The sequence below is a fragment of the Balaenoptera musculus genome, chromosome 12 (genome assembly GCF_009873245.2).
Source record: "Balaenoptera musculus isolate JJ_BM4_2016_0621 chromosome 12, mBalMus1.pri.v3, whole genome shotgun sequence".
In the NCBI taxonomy this organism is placed as follows: Eukaryota; Metazoa; Chordata; class Mammalia; order Artiodactyla; family Balaenopteridae; genus Balaenoptera; species Balaenoptera musculus.
The window spans coordinates 53,844,922-53,867,188 of record NC_045796.1 but is presented as its reverse complement, the minus strand read 5'-3'; the positions used below and the strand labels follow the sequence as shown (position 1 = coordinate 53,867,188).

Below are 22,267 nucleotides of genomic sequence, written 5' to 3'. Positions count from 1 at the left end.
CACTGAGTGCAGCTAGAGAAGAGGACCAAAGCCTGAGCCCTAGAGCACTGCAACATTTAGGAGTAAGAAAGAAAGAATCATCAAAGAAAACTGAGAAAGGGCTGAGGTAGGAGGAAAACCAGGAGGGTGTGGTGTCCAGTGAAGAAAGTGTTTCAAGAATGAAGGTGTGATCAACTGTCAAATGCTTCTGAGAGGTCAAGCAAGATACCATCTAGTTCACTCAAAGTAAATCATTCTCTCAGCTCGATTTTTCTCATAGTGGTTTATTTGTACGTTCTCATTGCAATATCCAACTATTATGTTGTAGTTACTTTTGTCTTCTCTCCTCTTACAGAGGTCCCTTAAGGTCAGAGACCATGTCTTTTCTCTCAAAATATCCACTACCCTACTTGCTCAACAAATGTCTGAATAGATGAATCATGCAGAATTCTTTAAGATCTGGGAGAATATGCGGAACACAGAATTAGCAATCAGAGTTGGTTTTTACTAAGATATCCTAAATGCTCTAAGACTAATGCATGGTCTTCATTCTGCCTAGAATGAAAGGTGTCCACCATGCATCTGAATTTGAGTTGAACTACAGCTAATCATAACCTATCTGGCATTTCTATTTTTTTATTCGAATGTTTCATGCATGGTACAACCCAAAAGTAACTTAACTTTTACCTGATTTGCTTATATATATATTCCTCCCCAAGCCCTGCCCCATCATCTAAAGTTGGCTAGCCCTCATCTAAAGTTGGCTCCAGTTGATACCTTCACACGTCAGCAGTATCATCAATAACTTTCTGTGTCACACTTGAATGTTAGCATCACTATGGAACATCAGAGACATCAGGTGAGTTGACATTTCATATTACATGATAATTAATTTCAAAACCATGACAAAAGGAACTATTGAAATATAGGCACTTAGGAATGACCAAATTCTTAAGGGAGGCATGGTTGAGATGGCCTACCCAGAAAAAGGCTAGTAGTCAGGGCATGAAGTTTTTCCCTAGGCCTGCACACAATAGATCAGATACAGGTAATAGGTCACTGAGCTACTGTCTCTGTAAAAGAAAGCTAAAACCCAACAGTTCTGAGTAACAAGAATATCAACATCCAAATGATGGATTTAAGCTTTCAGCAACATAGCTTATTTGGAAAATATGCATTAGACAACACAAAGATACAGTCACCACATCCCAAACAAGTACAGTATCTCCCTAGAGATAAGAAACGCTCGCCACGTGTACCAGTGCCACAGGAAATCACCCATCTATGCAGCCAGCCTCTCTGCTTGGCCCTTCCATTTGGAGCTCTAGTAACTGTTCTCCTGGAATGCCGCATTTCAGCTCCATGGCTCTTTTGCCTACCTTTATGGAGGCTCCCTGAGAGCAATTATTCATCCCTGATTCCTGCTTACTTCCACACCTAAGGATTGACCATTTGCCTAGTTTTTATACTTGGAATGGAAGTCTTGTAAAGAGACCTTGTGGTTCCCAGCCCTTTTACTAAAACCTTGCTCTGAACGTGCTGTCAAATTCTGGCACTGCTGTGCAGCCAGACTGTCCACCCAGCATTACCACGACAAATTCTAACCTGTTGTATTTCTTGCACATAGCTTGGCATATATTACTCATTATACACTTGGTGAATGAATTTCAAGAATGATACTGACAAAAATGGAACATATCTAGAGGATGGAATGAATAGACTCGAGATATTTTTTTTTGGGGGGGGGGGGGGCATAAGCTTAAGAGATACTTTCAAATGGAGTTGTCAGAAAAAGAGGGAGAAGCCTTACGCTCTAAACTCTAGGTCATTAGGATATAACGATTTAATGTAGCATTTCCCAAACGAGAGTTCAATATGATGTGGTACTGGAGGAAAAATCCTATAATCAAGAAAATTTGGGAAATGCTAGATCAAACAGGTCTCTTAACCTTAGAACTTCTCAAAGTCTTTAATCTATCAATATGCTTTGGAGTCTAAAAGGGAGATATACTACACAGACTTTTCCAACCTTTTATTCAACAAGTATGTAGTATATTCTGCTGTGTTGCAGCACAGTGCTAGGTCCTGAGAATACAATCCTGGGCCAAACAGACCTGGGCTCTGCTCTTACGGAGTTTATGCTCAGTGTGAGAAACAAATACCATACAAATATTTATTATAAACCACAGTAAACATTACGAAGGAAAAGTTCATCAGTATTTTCTAAATAATACATGAAGCAGATACCTCTTCCACTCAAATATAAAAGACTGAAAGACAAATATTTCTCTTAAAGCTTTTCATAAACATGGTCCTAAGAGTCTACCTCAGTTTGAAGAACCCTGCTCACAGGTCTAACACATTTCCCTTGCTAAAAATGTATTACATTTTCAGAAGTAAGGTCTAAAGGCAAAAGCAAGACACAAACCACTCATTTATGAAAAGGCCAGAATCAATAAATACCTCTAGATGCTTGATGAGAATAGCTCCAACTTTAGGGGCTGCTTAAATTAGAGTGATGTTGAAACAGAAGATCTGTGCTGCGGTCTATGCTACAACTAAAATGAACGTGGACTGACACAAGGTTCCGATCCACAGTGGTTCCTGCTGAAAGTAGCCAATTTGAGTAAGCAAGTCTTCACCAGTACTGCAAACCTGCACTCACTGCACTTTGTATATTGATTTCTAAACAACAAGGTCCTTCCTATTTTTATAGCTGGTATTTTTAACAGGAAAACATAACATTGATTTTAAAGCATCATTAAATAATCCTGTTAATTTTTTTCTTTTTTATACATAGTTGCAAAGCACCAACTATGTGCAAGACACTCTACTAAGAACCATGGTAAACAAAGAGGAAAAAGCCTGGTTATGCTTTATTTATTCTTGTGATATGGGGGTGGGGAAGCTATAGAGGGAAAGCCAAATTCATCACTTTCAGAAGAATCAATTAGTATGTTGAAACATGTTGACATTTCTAAATCTTCAGATTAGTCTTTATCTCACTGGTGATCATTCCAACATATTGTCAGTTGACAAGAATAGTTAAATATTAAAAAAACTTAAATACTTAATGAACCACCTAAAGGATCTAAAAATAGAGTGCTTTTTCACTCTATGGTTCCTATATTGTGACTGCTAGATTCCATAGTAGTATTACATTTGCCAATAAGTGTGGAGAATCAAATCTGTAATTCATGTTTGAGAAAATTTGACAAATAAATCTATGTGGTAATGAATTTTTATTACAAAGAATCATTTAATCTCAATTAGTTAAAAACAGGCATGACTCCCTTCTCTCCAACACCCGTGTCGGTAATTTTTAATACTTTCAGACCAAGAGATGACTGTATTTATAAAAACTTAAGTGGATGACAGAACTCAAGAGACAGGTAAGTATTCTGACTGATTCCACCCCAGTGATTGACCATGAACGGAATGGACTATATATTGTCATACTTGATTTTTTCCTATCATACCCCAAGATCCTATACTTCTATTTCAACTGTGTTGGCACATCGAAAAGGAAACCCAACTTACCTCAGACCTAAATATCAACAGTATGATAAAGAAAACATGAGACTGTCGTTCTCTGGCATGACCCACGTAAACCAAATTTCTGAAAATTGAAAGAAAAAATGTTACCTCATATAGCCTACAAAATATAAACATATCCTAGAAAGATAACCATTAAAAGTAAGTGTCACTCGATATCAAATCTTGTATACTGTTTTCTTAGCAAACCATCCATTCCCACCTAGCTTCCAGTGAATGGGGGAATAAACATAACAGGAGCAGCCTATCCTGCGTTCACGTCAGACTGACTGGAACGTGTTCTGAACATCACCATGCTGTAAAGACTAGTAGGTCAGTTTTAACTATGAGCAAGCTACTTTGGGTCTCTAGATACATAAAGTCCTTATCAGTTCACTCTATCCGTGAACTTAGGTCATCCAAGTGAAAAACAACATTATGAAGGACAAGCAATGATTTACTTTACTTAGGCTGAATTTATTCCTTCCTAGTTAAACAATGCCAATAACTTAAGAGCACATTTTCATTTTCTTAGGATGCTCGCTGCCGAGGATGAGTTAAACAAGCACATTGAGATTTGTGATCCTCTCCAGTTTTCTTTCATATGTTCTCCTTTATCCCTCCTATCGTTTATTTCTTTGAGAAACTTTTATGACAGGTATAAGAATAAGGAAATTTTAATGATTTCCCCAACAGGTAACTTGATTTATAGTAAATTTCATTTTCAACTTCTAGAAATAAAGACAGACACAAAATTAATTTAATTTTTTAATAAACCATAAAATTTAAATATTCAAATAAAAAGAAACAAAAATAGATATTTAAGCCAGCACTAATTTCTGTTTTTATTCTTTCTCTGGGTATCAGAAGCTTGACTTACCTGGGACTAGAGTAGAGTATAATACAGTTATGATGCTGGTGTAATAATGAACAAGTAGGTAAAAATGGGAAATGGCTTGATAAAACTTACTTTCAAATCTGGAAGTAAAGATCAGTAGCTCACTTGAGCCCACTGCAGAGACCTTACATTGGTCTTGTCTGTGAAAACTACTGTGGCTTACTGCTCTTACCACACTTATCTTCTTCACAGCTTAGCACTCCTGGCATTTTGATCCTTTCGCTCACTGAAGCTCACATCAGTCTGTCAAAACATCAAGAGGGAAAATCCCCAAACTGAATAGATGAATAAACACTTTTAATGTGAACAATCATATTCAGATCAACCTCTTTTGAAAAAATACAAGTCAGTGGGTTTTTTAATCCTTAAGTAATGCAAATATGACTATTTTTTCTGCCTTACTAAAATGGCACTTTTCATTTTATTGACATTAGCCAAGTATTTGCTACTCGCTTCTATTTTTTTCTGATCCTATGGGTACCCTATGTTTTTCTTTTTGATTGAGGCTTATACTTTCCATTCCAGAATATCTGATCTTTGACTAACTTTATCTCACCCTGTGGATAAGTCTGCTGCTTAGTGAAAATCATAAAAGGAAAAAGGAAGCCGTGAGCACTAGCAGGATCTCACCACACATTCGTACAATTTTTTTTTTTTATGAGAAAAACATTCATCTTTATTTTGGAAGCTAAAACCATTATTGTATGATACTGTCTTTTAGCATACTCAAACGGGTCAACATTCAATATGAACAGCAAGCTAGCTCACAAGAAACAAAGTGTAATGCACAAGTACGTTCAGCTGGTAGAATACCAGCAGCGTGGTAATAAAGTGCAGCAAAAATTTCCTTATTTGAATAAGAACTCTAGTAACCTCTGAATATTTTTGGTAAAGTTAAGGAAAAGCTATTGCAGTCTGGAGATTGGTAATCTTTAAACTTCAAAGATTGGCTACCAGGGACCACCGTGAAACATTAGACCTGAGGCCAATGAAAAACACTAGCTTGAAAAGGAATGGGTTTTTCCAAAAAAATGTAAAATTATACAGATGCTTAAGATACTATGATTTGACAGATTTATAGTGATAAAACAGCAATGATAAATGGCAACATTATTTATACTTTTAGTGTAAATAACACAGATTTAAAAATCGGCAGCAAGAAATTCTATGACAGCTCCTGAGACAAGTTATCCTATGCCCTACACCCATTCCATGCCAATGATGACCAGTCTGAAAGGTAACACACAGAGTAAAAACAGTGATCTAATGTATGTGAGTCAGAAAGTACTGGAAAAGTGACAAAATTGTATGTTATTAAATGACAAAACATATTTAGAGGCTTTATTTAAAAATCTCTCACTGTTCATTATCAAAGTTACAAGATTGCATACCAATAGACAGACTGTAAACATAGGAAATTTTCATTAAGGAAAGATGGGTTTACTGTAATTTGATCTTTTACAAAAAATTACTGAAAGTTATTGATAACAGAATTTCTCTTTTACTTTCTTAAGTCTAATTCTCTTGAAAATTAAACCAATGTTTCCACTCCCTTGAGCTAAAGTTCAACCATGGTCACCTTAGGAAATACCCCTGTTTATTTGTTAATCAGAAATACAAATTGAGTGGCACATATTTCCATTTTCTTCTTAGGCCAAAGGCTTCAGCTTCATTATATTTTACAAGAAAACAGAAGACTTGCAGTGGTCCTGTAAAGTCTTTCATGTCGCAGCTGAGGTTTAATGACGGCAGCGGAGGAAAGCAGTGGTGATGCAAAGTAAGACCAGCCCAAGTACCCTTATCTGACATGGAATCTTTTTCCTGTTTGGCTTGTAGCAGTGTTTCTGGTCAGGTTGCCTCCACCAAACCTGATTGAAGCAGAATGGTGACATGCTCTGGTAAATCCTGTTTAAGGGTGATTCCGTTCAAGCAAATGGTTGATCCTTCAATCTGTTGGTTGCGGGATGATACTAATATGAAGAAAATTATCCGGGTAGCTCAGATGTTCACTCAGCCACTGCAAAGGTGTTTCCAACATTGGTTCAATTCCATGAATCATCACTTGATTCTTTTTTTCCCCATCTATTCCAAGAAAGAAATCCAACAATAATCGATGAGTCAAAACAGTTGAAGAAAAAATAATCTGCTGCCTTTGAGAATCCTCAGTGAATTAAATGGATTTTTACTGCTTTAACAGGTTAAAAACCTGGTCTGTTTCCTGAGCAGGAAATGTGGACATGGAGAAAGTTCAAATGTTGCAATATGTATCACCCAAAACAGAAACCTGAGGGTTACAATGAATTCTGATAAAAATTCTGTTGCTATATGTGAAAGTATTCATTCTTTCTTAATTACTGTGCTTACCTAAGATTGACGTTAATGAAACCATAGTGGAGAAAACAGCCCATTGTACCCACTGACCAAAATTTATTTTAGTTACACATTAAAAACTGTACTATACGGCTATGAAAAATGACAGGTGTGTGAAGTAGGTCAATACATATTTAAAACATACAAAACAGAAATGTGTCTAGAAGTCATCAAGAGTAAGATCAGTGTTTAGGAAGATGTTTAATAAAACAGATGGGAGCTGTAAGTTAATTTTCAATAAAGCTGTTCATATATGTATGAGAAAATTTTAGAGACACTATTAGAAGAAGAGTTAAAGTTTTAATGCGAAGAACTGGGAGTCTGACTCAGGGATTCTGTTTCAGAGTACTGAAACCTGATTGATTTTTGTTAACGCCCCGTTCGCTAATTAACAAGGTTGCTGAAATTCACACTCTTCTCTGAAGTTCAAATTTTATTTCAAATTAAATTTAAGATTAGTTTTGTGTCTTTATGATTTTTGTATGATCTATACTGACGATCTTTAAAGAAAACGGAGCAGCATGCTGGTTGCTATAGAAAACAACAAAGAAGTAAAACCAAACTCTTTTTGAAACAACAGAAAACAAATAAAACAAAACAAGAACCTCAAGAAACTTTGTATCCACTCCTTTAGCACTAATCTTGGTTGTCTCTTTTAGTCTCTTCAGTCTACAACATCTAATCTCTCAGCTTCCTGGACACAGAAGACAGCCCAGGAAACAGGGAATTCATGGACTGTATGAGAGGGAAATACCCTATTTTTCCTTTCTGCTCTGTTCAAAATGACTTTTGCATCCCTAGTGCTCTAATTTCTAGGCAAAGTGGGCTGATGATGTACGGTGATAATGGCTTGGCTGGCACCTGAACAAGAGACCCTTTTAAAGAAACTCCCTATTAGAGGCAGACAGTCCTGGCAGTGACAGTCAACAGACTGACAATGAGAGGACACAAAAACAACTAGAGAATTGCTAAAAGAATGCCCAAATAACGACCTAACAAAACATATTATCACCCCAAGATAACCAAATAAATGTCTCCAAAAAAACCCTGAATCACTGTGTCATAGCTTAAAACAATTTTGGAAACAAGATACCACCTTATAACACTACTAACTTAAAAAAATTCTCTCATTGTTTTGATTTGTCCACCAATCTTTGTTGCATCTATACATACTTTTTACACAGTGTGATCACAGTATTAATACAATGATTGGTTTCCATAAGGATGATGAATCATTTATAACTAAAAGATTAAGCTATATACAGAATACTATAGAAACGCACAGTATTAGTACTTTGAGAAGATTTAAAATGTTGATATTCAAATGGATAAGCCCTCAGCTATCTGGAATGATTCATACTTTGTAGTTCTAGACTGCCAAGGTTTCACTGTATTAAATCTTTCTTAGAATATTTAAAAACATTTCCGGTGTGAGTTCTCTTATATTCTTATTATATATTTCTTGAAATACCTTAATGTCTCAGAATCTTCCTCCTACTTAGCACTGAGTCAAAAAAAAATGAAAGAGCAGTGGTGTAAGAGTCAGTCCTACATCTGTAAAGTTCTTCCTTAAGCAGTTGTCACCTTTGGATACTATGAGAGAGCAGCCCGAATATCCAAAATACTCTGCCTGAAGCAGCATGTAAATGTGGGAGCAAAAATACAATATGGCACACTGACGCATGGTGTGTCTGAAAGGCAAAAGGCTAACCCTGTTATACAAGAGGACAGTTTAAGAACTGTACAGCAGAAGCTGGAGAACATAAGCACAATTCAAACACTTTGTAAAACAAACCCAATAAATCACATTATCAGAAACCTGAATAGGCAGTCCTGATTCTCTGGTTTAACCTGGGGCCACTTTTAATCTGGAACATAAACGTGTCGCTAAACACAGACAACTAAGCAAGTGATCTAGACTGTCATATCCCTCAACACAACAGTTTAAGATTTTAAATATATAATTTTGTCACTGCTTACATTTGTCCAAATATTTCACCTGTGTATATTTATCTTTTTGGTTTTCTGACTTTCTCTGATAATGTAACTCTCACCAGAAGGATTCTTAGAATGGGACAGCAGTTTCCTTGAAACTATTAACTAAAACTTCTCTCTCACTTATCACTGTATCCTCAGTGCCTAGCGTGGTGCCTGACAATAAATGTTTTCAGAGCTTGGATCATTTTGCTGCTGGTAAAACACACTATCAAAATTAATGTTTTGAAAATAGTTTCTAATGACTACCACTACTATGTAGAAGAGCTCTACTGATAAAGACAGTTTTGGTTATTAAAACAACAAAAAGTCAAAATGTTTCCAAATAAGCCAAGAAGTATATATGCCATCACCAAAATTGATGCTACTGCGAATAACAACAAAGCATGACTGGACATTTTGGCAATATCAAAACTAACAAGACTAAATAGTAAAAATTTAGCAGATTTTTTTTTTTCCCCTAACAGAAAGGAAACACTTGATGATACTGCTACTAAAGTAAATCGTGTTTTTGGTAAATATATCTTTGTGTTTCAAAATGGGAATCTAGAATTTAATACTTGGGAATAAGAAATATGTCACTACAGAGTAAATGACTCAGGAGAAATATGTTACTCCACATCCCACCCACTCAGATTTTTAAAAACGTTAGTCTGATGCTTTAAAGTAGGCAAACGTTTGAGACAGTTATCAAGTGAACTCATTCTATATGAAATTTTCACATACAGGGCACTTTTGGGGGTAACTTTTGATTTGGATATAATTTCAAACATAGAGAAAAGTTGCAAGAATAGCACAAGGAATTCCTCTTCACCCAGAGTCATCAACTGTTTACATTTTTACACCATTTGCTTTATCATTCTGTGTATATATATAACTACTTTCTGAATCATTTGAGAGTAAATTAGAAACAGAGTCCTTTACCTTTAAATACTTCAGTATATACTTTCTAATAAAAATATTCTTTTATATAACCATAGTACAGTTATCAAAATAAAAAACATTAACATTGATATTATACTATTATGTAATCATTTCAAATGTTATTAACTATCCTAATTATTTTTTTCTCCAGTCTAAGATCCAGTCCAGGAACCACACACTGCATTAATTTTCAGGGTCTCTATACTCTCCTTTAACTTGGACAGTTTTTAGCCTTCCCTGCATTTCTTAACCTCGACAATTTTGAAGAATACATGTCATTATTTTGTTAGAATGTCCACATAGCAATTTAAAAAACAACTCTTTTAATTCATCTTGTAAATATAAGGACAGTCATTCATAAATACTTTGTGAATTAAGGAAAAAGACAGAAACAATATCAGAGACAAGCATTTTCCTTGAGTAGCAATTAAATTCACTTTAAGAGTAGATGTTAAATCTAAAGAGATCATATATCAATACAGAGAATATCACAATAAAATTTCATTTCTTATATTCATCTTACTTATAAGCCTCAGTATTATGAAAGATAAAAATGTAAACACATCATATAATGTTTCATTATCACCAATACCCTAATAAAAACAACTTAATTCTAGCATCTACTTTAAAGTGAGCATTTTAGAGCTGTGTGACATTTTAAGAAAAATATACTTAGACAGATTTGGTTGTATGATTAAAACAGTAAGAATTACACATAGAAACAAAAAGAAGAAAGAAAATTCATATTAGTTAACAAGTCATTAATGAAAATTATGAACTTTAAAAAAGACATGAATTGGGAGGGAGGCAACTGAATTCCAATTCTGATAATGAAGGACTCTGGGCAGAACTCATCTCTTTCCTTATATATAAAAAGAAGATGTCTGTCTAGATCTATGGTTTGCAAATCTGGCTGGCCATCAGAATCATTTGGAAGATTTTTAAAAATACATAACCTCTCCAGACCTGAATCAATCTCTGGGGTAAAGTCTTTTTTTAAATGTTCCCTTAAATAAATTGCATAATAATATGGGTATAGAATTTTTCTTCAAACAAAATCTTATGCAGAACCACAATATATAACACAGGTGCAGGTGGGGCAGCTTTGGTTGATGTGGGATTGAAGCCTGTCTCCCAAGTCCTGCTGCTTGCTGACTTAGGATCCATGGCAGTTTGTGATTCAACTCCATGGGTCAGTTTGTAAAGCACTGGTCTAAAACAGAGGATTGGTAACATGTCTTCCAGTTCCAGTACATGAGTCTTTTATGCCTAAACAGCAAAATATTTCTTTTTGAGTTTAAACCAGCATAATACACTAGTTTTTAATTCTTAGGCAACTCACTTAACCTTTTGAGTCCCAGTTTCCTCCTCCTACAGTGTAGATAAAGAATTCTAACCTCCAGGGTTGCAGAGAGGATCAAATGGGATATCCAAATAAAGCACTCAGCACAGAGCCCAGCACAGGGCTTGGACATAGTAGGCATTCAATAAAGTGAGTGATATACCAAAAGGTATATAAAAACTGTGGATTTAATTAAGTGACTGGCATGCAAAGGGCTGTGAGAATTTGGCCTCATGTTAATATACACTCTGCATTATTCAGACCCATTATTATGCAGTGTGTCACACGGATTTTATGAATGTGTTAAGAAGAAAGAGAGAGATGAGAACAACAAAAAAACCCAAAGACTCTATCATTATGCAAACAACAAAATGAATGACATTTAAAAAAAGTCATTAAGCACTGTAAACCCTCTGGATAAATCTAGTATTGCTCTAAATATGTATATTCAGCAGAGCACATCCTGGATAAGTCAAAAGAGCCCTATTTTACTATGGTGATGTTACTTAATAGACTTTAGATATGGTTCTTATTTTATTTTAAAGATGAAAAATTCAAGTGGGGGGGGGGGAAACTCCTAAAATCTTTGTTATACATTTTAAAGTATATCATTATTTGAGGACTTAAGAGTATGTGATGAATCTGCTTTTTAGAGATTTCTATTAGCAATGGCTCACAGCCTTCCCCATCCCAATCTGCATTTTAGCCATTATTTTTAAGCCAATTATCAACAAGGAATATGACCTAGATGTCTTTAAAAAACAGGTTACTTGAGATTCTAGAGAGATGCATGAGTTTCACTCTTACTATTAATATGTGTAACTAAATATGTGAAACTTCTTGAATTTAAGGAAGCTAGAGAAATGGATGATCTATCTTTACGGGAAAGTGCTTTTAATCAGAACATTTCAAGATTGTAACTTGTTTTTTTAGTTCACACTTGTGAATGGAATAACAGAAATCTAAGGCCAAAGGTTGCAACCACTGTGTTAGATTTGTGGCTTCACATTTATATTTTACATAGTTCAGCAGAAAATGCCTTGATTTGCTATCTTGGAATGTGTGATGCTGAAGGTAAAACTTCTGAAAAATATTTGATACTTCTGAAAAACAGAGATAAACTTTTTTACTGTCACTATTCTGAACAATGTTGCTCTGACAAATTCTTTAACTTCTGATATGTTCATTAGTAAAACGCCAACTAATTGAGTCCATCGACATGAAAAACCACAGGCTGAAATCTGAAGTGCATACATCATGCTGAAGGATTTTGACTCAGCCTCAGCGATAATAGTCAGTGAGGTCAGGTCAAAGAGGGTTAAACCAAGCCAGGATATAGCCAAAGGAATACATCAAACGCTGATTTTAAAAGGGCAATTAATCTTAGACAGAAATGCTTCCTGGGGAATGAGATCTCAATCTTAAGAGCATACTACATGATGTAGCAGTAAAAATGAACATATACAAGCTTACAGAGCTTTTATCCTATGATCACAAACAGAAGGAGAGTGCTGTTTATCAGAGAAATACAAACCCATTTAAAAATACTTACATTAACTTCTTCCGGATCTATGCTCATTTAGTAGTATAGGTTTTAATGAACATAGAATATCACAGTTAATATATACCACCTATCTTTTCCCATGCGTAAATTTTATCTTTATGTATATTTTTATTATTTCTGTCCAAAATATTACCAAAGGCTTGACTCTTAACATTTTGTATAAGATTTTTCAAACATGTCTATGTTAATTCTTTCACTGACTTGTTTATAACCTTTATATTTCTTAATGAGGAGGTAATAAACCAAAATTTAAACTTAACCCCCCCAAATTAGCTATAATTATAAAAAGAACATTGTATTAAGTGACTGTGAGACCATTTACATAAACTGATTAAATGCCTCCTGATAAGATAAAAGTGTGGTACAAGTTAGAAATTAAAACTTGTTCACGTCAAGAAACCCCCTGCCCCAAAAAATAAAACTTTGAAAATATAGGTTCAAATGTTTTTGAACTAATTTTATAAAATGATCCAGTAATTCTAGTTGGGTGTAATAGGGCCCACTAATATTTGTCAATTATGAGTTACAGAATAGTTCAAAGCTAACTGTTTTATTTAAAATACAGGCAGTAATTACACTGTTTATATATGGTCAGGTTAAGGTCTCACAGGACTTGTTTTAACGAAGAGATGACTTGCTTTTAATTGCCTGCATGTGTTATTATTTTGTTAAGAGAATTGTTTTCTAGTGCTAAATATGAAATATTAATTATGTAAGATCTGTTCCCACTTTTGAAAGAGTCAAGTTAATTCATTTAACTTCTTGGGATCTAGGTAAAGGAAATCAGAGGCATCTCCTGACAGGCCCAGTAATCCCATCTTCACTAATGGAGAATAATGAAAATAATCAGTTTATTATTTCTTTCATTTTAGAAAAGACATATGTCAATGGGTTAAGTCATTAACAGATTCTGTAGCACCAAAATTAGTCCATGTTACCCATGTGTTGGGACAAAGCACAGAGATGGAGGGAAAATCAAACAAACAAGGCGAAGAGTTCGATTCAGTTTAGATTTGATGACATAATGATACATTTAAGAAAATATATTATAATTAGCAATTTTAAAATAAGCCTCATAAGTTATTTCTGTCCAGACTTGAATATAGTAGATCTTTGTTGATGAGGGCTACATGTGAAGAACTTCTTGTATTACCACTGTGAATGACACTGTCTCATTTCTTTTACACCCAGAGAGAGAAAACAATGAAGAGTAGAGAGTGTTAGGATGAGACTGCAGTCCAATGACCCAGTCCCACATGGCAGGCTCACGGTACCTCAGTGGAGTTACAAATGGGCCTTCCAGGGCTACCTGTGAATAGCTGAAACTTCAAATAAATATGTGATTCGTTGCTTATAGTCTTCAATGAAAAGCTTTCACTAGCAGCAACACTTCCAGACCTCTTGCCTTAAGATTTTTCCTTTTTAACATATTTTAACAAGTATATGCTAGTCCAGCTGGCTGCAGTGACTATGGAGATAAGCTTACTTATGTCTTACCAGAGCATTCCTAATCACATCCAGAAGGTAATCTCTAAAAAAAGTTAAAAACTCAGTAGCATGGAACTCTTGCCATAACCTGAGGTATAAGCGGTTCCAACATCAGTTTACATTTAGAGCTCATCCTACATCTATATCTTCTGTGCAGAGGCTGAATATCAACACGTACTTATCTCTGCAGAGTGGGATTATCAACAAATGACAACAAGAAAAAACAAAACTGGTTCTTGCTAACTCCACTTGGTAAATTTCTTATGAGTACGGTTATTTGTGAAAAAATACTAACAAAACCATAAGAAAACAAAAAAATGTTAATTGTAAAACTGTGAAAAATATTAGATTATGAAATCTCACTTACACAAATCTTTTGTTCATTTAAACCCTCCAACCATCCTATCAGATGCGTAGCAGGTAACACCCTTATTTTATAGAGCAAGAACCATTAAAAAAAAAGCAACTACTAAATGATCTTCTAAATCAATCAATCATACCTTTGTATGAAGGTACAAAAGGATACTAGAATGAAAACAAATTTTAAATGAGTGAAAAAAGAATTACTGAAACTGTAAAACGATTATTATTCTTACTCCTAAACCCTCATTCTGATGAAGTTTGGGGTTTGAAGGCTTTATGTTTCTGTGGCATGAACTGGCAAATTGAAATGCCACCTCTTTGGGGGTCAGTGTCATCATGCTGACAAAAGTGCCAATTTGAAGTTCAAACTTCAAATTGAAGGATCCGCCTTGGAAGAATAATGTGAGATTTAGATGTTTCTTTTCTCTAATTGCTTTAAGTCTGAAAAAAGCTGTTACAACAAACAGTTGATTCACTTTATAAAACAATCTAATCATATGCTATGGGGCTAAGGAGAAAAAAATGCGAATGCACCATCTTTCCTTACTTTTTATAGAAACTATTCTGTGGTTTCTCATAAAGCATGTCAAAAACAAAGCAGTATAATTTTCAAGTTAGACTTCCTAAATGGGATGTTATGACTCCCTAGCCTCAGTTGTTAAAATTATATTCTAATGTACTGACAAATAAAAGATTTGTACTAATAAAAGATTAGTACAAATAAGATTTGTACTAAAAAAGATTAACACAAATAAAAGATCTGTACAATAAAAGACTTGTACAAATAAAAAGATTTGTACTAAGCAAATAAAGAACAATTTTAGTCACTTAGTTCCTCAATACTTTCCCCCCACATCTCTGACCTCATTGAAAATCTTGTCCACATTTATGGGAGAAAGGTAGAAAAATAAAGCTAGTCTTTCAGGAAATAGAGTAGGGACATTTTAGATCAGCATTTCAGACCAGACATTACCCCTGAGCAGCCAGCCCCTGGGTAGCTAGGGAAGGATTCTACTACAGTGGGACACTGTGACCTGGTCCCTCCTTTGCAACTAATTTCTGCTCATCTTTTAAGACTTAGCTTAGTCTTTATTGCCTACTCTGGAATGGATAAGACAATAAATCTTCCTAATATCTTTTGCGTATCTCCATTCCTACACATATCACATCTGTGCATCTTTCTGTCCACTCCAACTGGACTAAAGTTTCTTAAAAGCAGGGACATCTTAGTAACCCCAGTGTCAGAAGACAGTATGATGTGAAGAAACTGATGAATAATGAAAGCTACAACATCAAATGGAACCCAAAAGTTAAATGGTAGTTGGGAAGGGGCTCAAAGAGTAAATAAAATCCCAGGAAGCAGGGCAGAAATGGAAAAAGGCAAGCAGCAAGAAGACTGTACTTGCTGGTAAGAGAGATGCAGGGAACCCTGACTAATTTGCCACTGAATGTAAGCCTTTCCCTACACACACACTCCATTGGTACAATACCAAATATAAATTCAGGATTACAAGAGCCCAACTGTTACAGAGGACTGATCAACCGGAACTTTGAAATAAACTTATAAAAGTGAGAATGGACATTGTTATTTTTATAACCCTAACTTACTAGGTTTTTATATATTACATTAGAAAACTGAGCAATGAAACATGATTGGGCAAAGCTTATAAGATTTTTGTATTCTCCAAAGTAAAATAATAAAAGCTATGATTTTTAGTTTTAGGTTTTTAAAAGTTTTTGTATGTTGTTTCTAAATGGACAAAGAAAGAAATTTCACTTCAAGCCTGCTACAGAAGCTTATTAGCTCTCTGAGTCATTTTAACTACTGCTGACACCACAGAAAAAATTTACCTGAGTTCACCTTTGGTTACTTCCTGTTATCCTGGCTAACTTATCTAGCCACTTACAAAACAAAAAAGGAAACACATAAAGCAGCTCATTGTTAGTTACAAGAATAATGACCTAAAGCACGTCTTCATGCATATTAGTACATTCTACCTTCATATGATGAAATAATGTAAAATTCCCTCATGCATGAATCACTTGTTGTAAGGAGTAGTAGACAATGGTGCCGCATAACTTTTATGAAGCACTTTCTCTTGTAATCATGTGATGACAGCTAGTTCTTATCTATACACACCCAATCTTAAAGTCTTTCACTTTCAACTTAAGTTGGGTGCAGGTGTTTCAAAATGCTTCACGACGGACAATATCACAGGTGTACTGAACCAGACAGTAAAGATTTTTACTGAAAGAGTGACTTGATGTTTTGAATACTCCCCATAGATCCTGAAATGACTGACAGTTATTTTCCAATGAGGTGACAAAAGGAAGAGGCAAATAAAATTTTTTCCAAAGATAAGATACTGGTGTTAGAAATGTGGCCTCCTCCTGGTATGAAAGGTACCATCAAGAGTACCTCAAAAGTATAGGTACTATTTACATCATTTCAATGAAGTATGTGTATGGTATGTGTATGTTCCCTGATGGATACAAGCATGTGACAGTTTGGGTGGGAAGAAGTCTGTCACAGAAAGATATCCGCCTAAGAGGCAGGTTAGTGGATTAATGCTGTGAGTGGCTACCTCACTGCCCTCCCTTTAAAAAAAAAAACAAAAAACAAGGGGAGTCACCTTGTGTATTCTTTAGGAATGGATGGGCAGGTAGGGTAGGTTAAAAATTTAGGAGAGGGCTTCCCTGGTGGTGCAGTAGTTAAGAATCCACCTGACAACACAGGGGACACGGGTTCGAGCCCTGGTCCAGGAAGATCCCACATGCCACAGAGCAACTAAGCCCGTGAGCCACAACTACTGAGCCTGAGCTCTAGAGCCCACGAGCCACAACTACTGAGCCCGTGAGCCACAACTACTGAAGCCCACGTGCCTAGAGCCCGTGCTCCGCAACAAGAGAAGCCACCACAATGAGAAGCCCGCACACCGCAACAAAGACTAGCCCTCGCTCGCCACAACTAGAGAAAGCCCACGCGCAGCAGCAAAGACCTAACATAGCCAAAAATAAACAAAATAAATAAATTTTAAAAAAATGTTTAAAAAAAAATTTAGGAGAGAATAAAGAGTCTTTAAAGGAATAAAAAAGCCTCACAAATGTGTGTGCCATTCTTGTGCAGGACCACAGTAACTTTGTATATGTACTGTGATCTGGGTGTAGGAATGGCAAAAAAGCACAAAGGTACATTCTGACAAATGTGTCAGCTCAAACCATGTGACTGCTTTTCATTTACATGTCAGAATGTCATAGACAGCATTTCATAAAGTCAACAAGAAGAGTAGCCAGAATTATACACAGGAACACTACAGTAACAACAGAAGCTCAGGTCGCTAATATCACACCAGGGAACACTGAAAGAAAGTGTAGGTCTTGCATGTAGGCCAGATTAGGTACTAAACACAAATCATAGAATAAACTGAGTTAGGAAAAAGCAAACATTTCAGAATGTTATTTTAAAGTAAACAAAAAAGTGAAAAGATTGAAAAGGTGAAAATGAAAATAAATGGTAGCATAGTAAAGTGGAAAAACCAATGGACCAGGAGATGAGACCTGAGTTCTAAACTTAGTTCTACAATTAAGCAGCTAAGAGACCTTTAGCAAATCATCTAAAAAACTAAGAGACTGAACTGAAATAACTCTAAGGTTCAACAGTTATATGATTCTTTAAAGATGCCAAATACAAAATTAACACCCAACCAATTTCTTCCTGCTCTCGGTCCACTAAGGTTTTCTCTCATCATTCTGTGGATTTGTTGATAACTGTGCCGCCAGTTGGGGGGCTAGCACCTTACAGTAGAACAGTTTTATTAAGGTTTTGAGTCTTATTGTGATGTTCTCACTAAATAGTCAAGGATTTTATAAAGAAGTACATTTTACATGACATAATGTTCTGGAAAGAAGATTGTCAAAAAACGTCTAAGAAAAGTACAATCAGGTAGCCATTTCAACATTAAGCTTTAGCTTAAATTTCAATTTATTCTTAATTGATAAAAGCATTTTTTCGATGTTCTTTAAAATACTGCAAAGTACTCAAAAATAAAGAAAAATACAGTGCAGAGAAATGAATAACTGAAGGCCAATGCTTGCAGTGGGGGCAGCCTGTGGGTCCCGTCTCTGACAGCAATAAAAATGATTAATCTCTTAATTATACTTCAAATGGAAAAACTAGTCTATATTCCCGAATCTTCAAGAATGTAGCAAAATAGACATTAAATAGATTTTAAAAACACACACAAAACCCCTATAGCATGGATCAAATGAACTGGAAAAATAAGATTATTCCTAAAGTTACTGGGAATATCCCAGTCCAAATTTCTATAACTTGAGTTCAAAATGAAAAAGTTTACTTAACCATCTCTGTGAGGATTTACAGGAAAATGGCAACACTGGTTGTCTCTGGAGAGGGGAACTGAGTCAGTGTTTTATGTATAGGAGTTGAGATAGAGACTTTTCACTAAATTCCTTTATAAACTTTTAGATTTTGGAACTATACAAGTGTATTGTCTACTAGAAAAAATATTTGATTATTTAACTGAACACATGTATAAAAAACCTTGATAAACAGGACTTCATCAAAATAAAATATTTTTTACTCTTCAAAAGAAAATGAAAAGGTAAGTCTCAGACTAGAAGAAAATAATTACAAACCATGTCTGGTAAAGTACTTGTATGAAGAATATATAAATAACTCTCAAAACTCATGGATTATATGATATATAATCCATGAAAAAAATGAGAAAAGGATTTACATAAGACATTTCATCAAATATATCCATGAGTAACAATAAGCACATGAAAACACTCAACATCATCAGTCATTAGGGAAATTTTAAAAAACCAACATGAGATACCACTACACAACACTAGGATGGCTATAATAAGACAAAAACCATATACATTGATAAAGATGTGAAGAACCTGGAATCCCCATTCATTGCTGGTAGAACTGTAAAATGGTGCAGCCACTTTGGAAAAGTTTAGTAGCTTCTTAAAAAATTAAATATAATCTTACCATACAACCCAGCCATTCCACTCCTAGGAATCTACCCAAGAAAAATGAAAACATATGTCCTGTATGTGGATGTTCAGAGCAGCATCATTCATAAAAGTGAAAAGGTGGAAACAACCCAAATGCCCATCAATTGGTGAATAAACAAAATGTGATACATACACCCAATGGAATACTACTCAGTAATAAAAAGGAACAAACTACTAATTTATACTACAATATGAATGAAACCCAAAAACATTATGCTAAGTGAAAAAAATCAGTTGCAATTTTGTATAATTCCCTTTATGTGAAATATCCAAAAGAGGTAAATTACAGAGACAGAAAGCAGACCAGTAGTTGTCTATAATCGGCAGCAAGAGCAGAAATTAGCTACAAACAAGCACGTGGGAAGTTTGAGGTGATGGAAATATTCCAAAACTAGACTGTGGCAATGGCTGCACAACTCTATAAATTTAATAAAAATAAAAATCACTGAATGGCAAAAAAAATTAGTTAACACAAACTCTTACTGAAAATGAAAACTACGTAGCAATAAAGAAGATTAGGATTATAAGATAGTATTATCCTATTATTAGAGATGAGGATGTGTATGACAGTATCAAAAACCTTGACTAGTATAGTACAGTGGTGACAAATGACACAGTAAATATAGTTTACTATGTTTAGTAAACTATAAGGTTATTATAAGAGGTTATAACTAAGAGGTTATTTAGTAACCTCTTAAACCAATGAAACTTGCTCAATTTTCATAATTTTGAGTAGTGGTCAATGATCTTTTTTATCGATCCCTTCTGGAACTGGTTCTGATGGTATTTCAGATGCCCCTCTTCTCCCCTCCTTTTGAGCCTTTGTGTATTTTCAAAGTGCTAGATATACATAGGAATGCCAGGAAAGGCAAGCATATTTAATTAAGAAAAATAGTTATATTCACAGGCCAAATAGCACACATTTTGAGTTCCATATTCTTTGTTTAGTCTTTTAGGCTAGAATATCAACATTCCTCTCAATCCTACTATTTCTAATTCTACTTAATAGGTAAACCATTTCCATAGATACTATATGATTCTTGAACTGTGTGATATAGTTACAAGTCATATAAATAATACTGCCATTACCACAACTTAGGATATATTAATAAGAAACACAGGCATTATCTACTGAAGTATTACCTTTGCATTTACTAATGCCTTACCTCTTCCCATAAAGGATTTAAAGTGGCAAGTTTTAAATGTTTTTCTATATGATAAATCCAAGTCTAGGCAATATATTAACAAATACAGCAATATGCCACTGAAATTTCCCCTACAGCTTAGTGTAACCAATAATAAGACAAGTCATTCAGTAACAGGGTGATGGTCAAATTATGGTACATTGATATAAAGGACCATAGTGCTGGTATTTAAAACCATAGCTTTAAAGAATTTTTAATGACTATCATGTTATGTTAGGTGAAAAAAGCAGGACATATAATTTTTTTTTTAAATACATTTATTTATTTATTTATTTATTTTTGGCTGTGTTGGGTCTTCGTTTCTGTGCGAGGGCTTTCTCTAATTGCTGCGAGCGGGGGCCACTCTTCATCGCGGTGCGCGGGCCTCTCACTGTCACGGCCTCTCTTGTTGCGGAGCACAGGCTCCAGACGCGCAAGCTCAGTAGTTGTGGCACACGGGCTTAGCTGCTCCGCGGTATGTGGGATCTTCCCAGACCAGGGCTCGAACCCGTGTCCCCTGCATTGGCAGGCAGATTCTCAACCACTGCGCCACCAGGGAAGCCCAGGACATATAATTTTATACACCCACCCCCCCCCTCAAATATTCAAGTGTATATCTGCATGTGTGTGTTAATAGTGGCCTCTATGAGTTAGGGGTCTATAGCATTTCCCCCCTAGTTTTCTGCATTTTCCAAGTGTTCCTTATGTTGCAATTAAGCAAAGAGAACTGTGATTTTTATATTTTTCCTCTGCTTACAGGAAAACAATCTTAACCTAAGCTACAAAATGAGGACTACAAAACAGGACAAGTTCTTGACTGGATTTGTGAAATGTAAAAGCCTCAGAGAACAATGTTGAGTAAAACATTAAAGAGTAGCAAAAAATTCAAATAAAATACGCATCCATTATTCAATATTTTGAATTTTAAAATATCAACCAAAGGCAAGACCTTTTCTCTTTTTTTTTTTTTTTTAACTATCTCTTATTCCTTTAGAATGAAGAAACACAATGCAAGATTAAAAATAATGTTTACCAGGGCTTCCCCGGTGGCGCAGTGGTTGAGAATCTGCCTGCCAATGCAGGGGACACGGGTTCGAGCCCTGGTCTGGGAAGATCCCACATGCCGTGGAGCAACTAGGCCCATGAGCCACAATTACTGAGCCTGCACGTCTGGAGCCTGTGCTCCGCAACAAGAGAGGCCGCGACAGTGAAAAGCCCGCGCACCGCGATGAAGAGTGGCCACCGCTTGCCACAACTAGAGAAAGCCCTCGCACAGAAACGAAGACCCAACACAGCCAAAAAAATAAATAAAATAAATAAAAATAGCATTCAAAAAAAAATAATAATAATGTTTACCAGAACTGAATTCACAAATGAAAGACGCAAGGCCCCAGAAATATAAGACAGTAATTTAAAAAGTATATTTTAGTTTGCTAAAGGGAGTGAAATTCTTATTCTCTTAGTGTCAATAATTTATAAAATAGTAAGTTAAATATTAAGTGCTTGTATTTCAAAAGATTTTTCCTTACAAGATAATGAAAATATCTTCCTGAAGTAACTAATAAATGTTATTTATAAAT

At 35.3% G+C, this 22,267-nt stretch overlaps 1 protein-coding gene across 3 annotated transcripts in view; it reads right to left on the bottom strand.

The window, feature by feature from the left end:
- Positions 1–4,344: 4,344 nt before the first annotated feature.
- The window catches only part of ATG5 (autophagy related 5), a 118,737-nt gene continuing 100,814 nt past the window's right edge, over positions 4,345–22,267 (bottom strand). For 2 of the 3 annotated variants that reach the window (XM_036872124.1, XM_036872123.1), the window contains exon 8: positions 5,722–6,493. In XM_036872124.1, coding sequence (XP_036728019.1) covers positions 6,357–6,493 — 137 coding nt within the window. In that variant the 3' untranslated portion in view covers positions 5,722–6,356. Of the gene's footprint in view, positions 6,494–22,267 lie in introns of all 3 variants that reach the window. The other variant, XM_036872125.1, reaches the window with a different exon arrangement.